The 4,257-nt window shown below is 45.9% G+C and overlaps 1 protein-coding gene across 1 annotated transcript in view; it reads left to right on the top strand.

The window, feature by feature from the left end:
* Nucleotides 1-4,163: 4,163 nt before the first annotated feature.
* LOC126992857 (putative nuclease HARBI1) overlaps nucleotides 4,164-4,257 on the top strand; it is a 647-nt gene continuing 553 nt past the window's right edge. Inside the window, exon 1 of the mRNA XM_050851675.1 lies at nucleotides 4,164-4,257. This exon is cut by the window's right edge and continues 388 nt beyond it. Coding sequence (XP_050707632.1) covers nucleotides 4,164-4,257 — 94 coding nt within the window.

Here is a 4,257-nt window from a genome sequence, read left to right as displayed (position 1 = left end):
TCTTGTGTCTTTATTTTGCCCTTGACGCTTTCCTCTTATGTCTTTATTTTGCCCTTGACGCTTTCCTCTTATGTCTTTATTTTGCCCTTGACGCTTTCCTCTTGTGTCTTTATTTTGCCCTTGACGCTTTCCTCTTGTGTCTTTATTTTGCCCTTGACGCTTTCCTCTTGTGTCTTTATTTTGCCCTTGACGCTTTCCTTTTGTGTCTTTATTTTGCCCTTGACGCTTTCCTCTTGTGTCTTTATTTTGCCCTTGACGCTTTCCTCTTGTGTCTTTATTTTGCCCTTGACGCTTTCCTCTTGTGTCTTTATTTTGCCCTTGACGCTTTCCTCTTATGTCTTTATTTTGCCCTTGACGCTTTCCTCTTATGTCTTTATTTTGCCCTTGACGCTTTCCTCTTGTGTCTTTATTTTGCCCTTGACGCTTTCCTCTTGTGTTTTTATTTTGTCCTCGACGCTTTCCTCTTGTGTCTTTATTTTGCCCTCGACGCTTTCCTCTTGTGTCTTTATTTTGCCCTCGACGCTTTCCTCTTGTGTCTTTATTTTGCCCTCGACGCTTTCCTCTTGTGTCTTTATTTTGCCCTCGACGCTTTCCTCTTGTGTCTTTATTTTGCTCCTGTCTGCTTCCTCTGGGTCGGTATTCTCAAACGCTCCTGCCTCTCACATCGACTATTTCCAAAGGCCGAAAAAGAGATTAATCGGGTTCTCATGAGCCTTTTCTCAGGTTCAGAATACAGAAGAAGGATCAAACTACCACCAGGGTCATAAAAGTACCTCTGGAAATGCCCCAAACCCCTACGAAAGCCTTGTCAAATATGTGTGCTAGGGCGCCGATCTGTCTGAGAATACGGCCCCTGATCTAAATAAAAAAGTCTTTCCAGCAGGAGGAGGGTCGTGAATCTCTGTAGCTCGCACGTGCTCTCCTTGCAATACGGTACTTGCTCCCTCTCGCCACAGCTGAGCGCCTCCTCTGTACACGCGGCCAGGCATTAACTCGGCCAGGTGATGTAAGGGGAGCAGGTAATGGTAACGGAGCCGGGCAGGATATTGGACTTTAAAACATGCTCACGTATCCATTATGCCGGAGTGCAGGTTGTGCGAGTGTTTGGTGTGAAAATTGCGTTACATGCTCTGTTTTGAAATGTCCACGGCCCCGGCCCCGACCTTTTGAGTAAATGGTATATTGTAACTAGACAGAGAGTAATGGTTTTAAGTTAAACAAAGGAGAGACACTATGAAAAGAGGAAGGGAAACGTAGATAAAGGTGGTAAGGTGACAATAGAAAGTAGCGCTTGGATAAGGAAACTAGATAGAGAATAAGCGTTTTAGGGAAAGCTAGGAAGGAAAGAGAAGGACAGACGAGATGAAATAAAGAAGAAAACATAGACAAAGATAATAGTGATAATTGAAATAAGCTCGGATAAGAAACGACGTTCGTGTGTGTGTGTGTGTGTGTGTGTGTGTGTGTGTGTGTGTGTGTGTGTGTGTGTGTGTGTGTGTGTGTATGTGTGTGTAACCGTGGAAAAAGAAAAAATATTTAAATAACAAATGAAAGATAATTGTTGACGGGGGATTGTTTGTATATTTGTTTGTTTGTTTGTGTGTGTGTGTGTACGTACGTATCTGTTGCAATCTTCCTCATTCTTCCACAATGGCTCGTATCGACGGCGTGATGGCACTCCGCCGCCGTCCCTTCGTACTCCTGACCAGCCTCGCCGCCGCCGCCCCTCGCCGGCTAATGATGTGCGGCGTAATGCATGCTCGGCTAAAGTGCCCCGGAGCCTCGTGCCGCCGCCTCGCTCTCATCTGTACGACACTTTGGCTTACAGCGAATGTCTGCGCCTCAACACCTGTTTGGCGGGATGTGGACGCTAAAGCGCTTCCTTGTGGGGCGTAAATAGGATTATGCAGCCCGTTCCTTGACACTGAGCACTCCAGACACTCGTAATGTGACCACGGCGGGGGCAGTGGCGGCACACTCAGCCTTGTTGAGGGCCGTGTGGCGAGGCTGCCGCTGATCAGCTCCTCGTGACGCCGCGCGAGGACCGGGGAAATTCCGGTCCACATTCTGTTAACTCCTGAACGGGTTGTACCATTCTGTTGAGGAGGAAGAGGTTTATTGTTTTCCCTATTATTATTTTATGTGTACCGTAAATATAGAGATAGGTAGATAGATGGATAGATAGATAGAAAGATAGACTAATATATGGGAAATTTGGGTCCTTTTTAGTTAACTGTTAAATGAGAGTTGTATCATTCTATTGAGGTAAAACTAGGCACTGTTTTGGTTATACTATTTTGTATCTTCGTTTAATACAGAGATAGGTCGACAGGTTTCGAGCATTTCCAGGGGTAGTTTTATGACTGGTTTTAGTTTTACTCTTTCTCTGTACCGTGAACCTAACAAAACTTTTATTACAACCTTGCAGCAGTCTAGGGGTCATATTCTTAAACATTTCGGCGCCCAAGTGTATACATTTGACAAGGCTTTCATGGGAGTTTTGAGCATTTCCAGGGATAGTTTAAGGACTCGTGGCAGTGTGACCCTTCTTCTGTACCATGAACCTAACAAAACACTCATTACAACCCTGCAGCAGTTTAGGGGTCACATTCTTAAACATTTCGGCGCCCAAGCACATACATTTGACAAGGCTTTCACGGGAGTTTTGAGTATTTACAGGGGTACTTTTATGACCCATGGCGGTAGTGTGACCCTTCTGTACCATGAACCTAACAAAACACTCATTACAATCCGTCAGCAGCTTAAGGGTCACATTCTTAAACATTTCGTCGCCCAAGCACACACATTTGACAAGGCTTTCGTGTATAGGAGTTTTGAGCATTTCCAGCGATAGTTTAATGACTCTTGTGGTAGTGTGACCCTTCTTCTGTACCATTAACCTAACAAAACACTCATTACAATCCGTCAGCAGCTTAAGGGTCATATTCTTAAACATTTCGGCGCCCAAGCACACACATTTGACAAGACTTTCGTGTATAGGAGTTTTGAGCATTTCCAGGGGTAGTGTGACCCTTCTTCTGTACCATGAACCTAAAAAAGACGCATTAGAACCCGGCTGATCCCCTTTTTGGCCTTTGGAAATAGTTGATGTGAGAGGCGGAAGGAAGCGTCTGAGAATACGGACCCAGCGGCGTTGCGTGGGTGCCGGGAAGTGAGGCTTGTTTACTGCCGCGAGTCACGAGAGGCGAGGCGAGGCGGGGGTGAGGCAGTGATGATATGAAGCGATGTGACAGGGAACACGTGAGCCCCAACAGCCCTTCTGAGTACCGTGTGTGTGTGTGTGTTGGTGTGGGTGAGGGTGAGGGAGGGGTTTAGTGTGTGTGTGTGTGTGTGTGTGTGTGTGTGTATTTCTTTGAGTATGCGTATTTATGGGGAATGGATGTCTTTGTGTGTGTGTGTGTGTGTGTGTGTGTGTGTGTGTGTGTGTGTGTGTGTGTGTGTATTTCTTTGACTATGCGTGTGTATGGGGAATGGATGTCTTTGTGTCTGTCTGTCTGTCTCTGTGTGTGTGTGTGTGTGTGTGTGTGTGTGTGTGTGTGTGTGCTTGTGTACCTTCGTCCTAGCGTGTCCCTCGAAACTGCGCATGCATCAATAACACGTGTAATACACCCTAAAAACAACTTTACCTTGACAGTTTCAGAGTAATAGTAACGTGGAAACAAAGGTAAAAATAAAGGTAAAATATACAGGCGAAGAATAATGAAAAACTGTACTAGCGAGTGGCCTGTCAGGGTACATTTGTTAACCGCGTATGGCAGTGAGGCAGAGTTTACGGCGGCACCATCTGTGTGGGGGAGTCCATCAACGTTGCCAGATTGTCGTACTCAGCCTCCTATGTTTGCCGATTTCAGACCCCAAAACTGCTTTCTTCACCCAAATAACTGCCTTCATATACGGTTATCGTTTAAATGGATAATGATTGGTGTTTCTTGGCAACAGTTATGGGCCAGGGCCCGTACTTATAAAGAGTATGTTTCGCTTATGTGAGACATAAATCAAGAAAATGGCGGACACCGAGACATAAGGGAAGCATAACCCTTATGTTTCAACTAAGCGGAACATAAACTGACTCGCCAGCTACGCGCGGGGTAGAGGTAACATTGCAATCCTTATGTCGACCTAAGCGAGGCATAACAGTCAAGATGGCAGAGCTAGTGGGTGCGCGTCCGCGGCAGCTGAGGACTTTTCGGGCACGAAGAGACGTCCTTGATGAACTTCCGGACCCGGAATTGATCA

Source organism: Eriocheir sinensis, unplaced genomic scaffold (genome assembly GCF_024679095.1).
Source record: "Eriocheir sinensis breed Jianghai 21 unplaced genomic scaffold, ASM2467909v1 Scaffold51, whole genome shotgun sequence".
Taxonomy (NCBI): domain Eukaryota; kingdom Metazoa; phylum Arthropoda; class Malacostraca; order Decapoda; family Varunidae; genus Eriocheir; species Eriocheir sinensis.
Note: the sequence above shows the minus strand (reverse complement) of the source record. Positions and strands in the feature narration are given on the sequence as shown.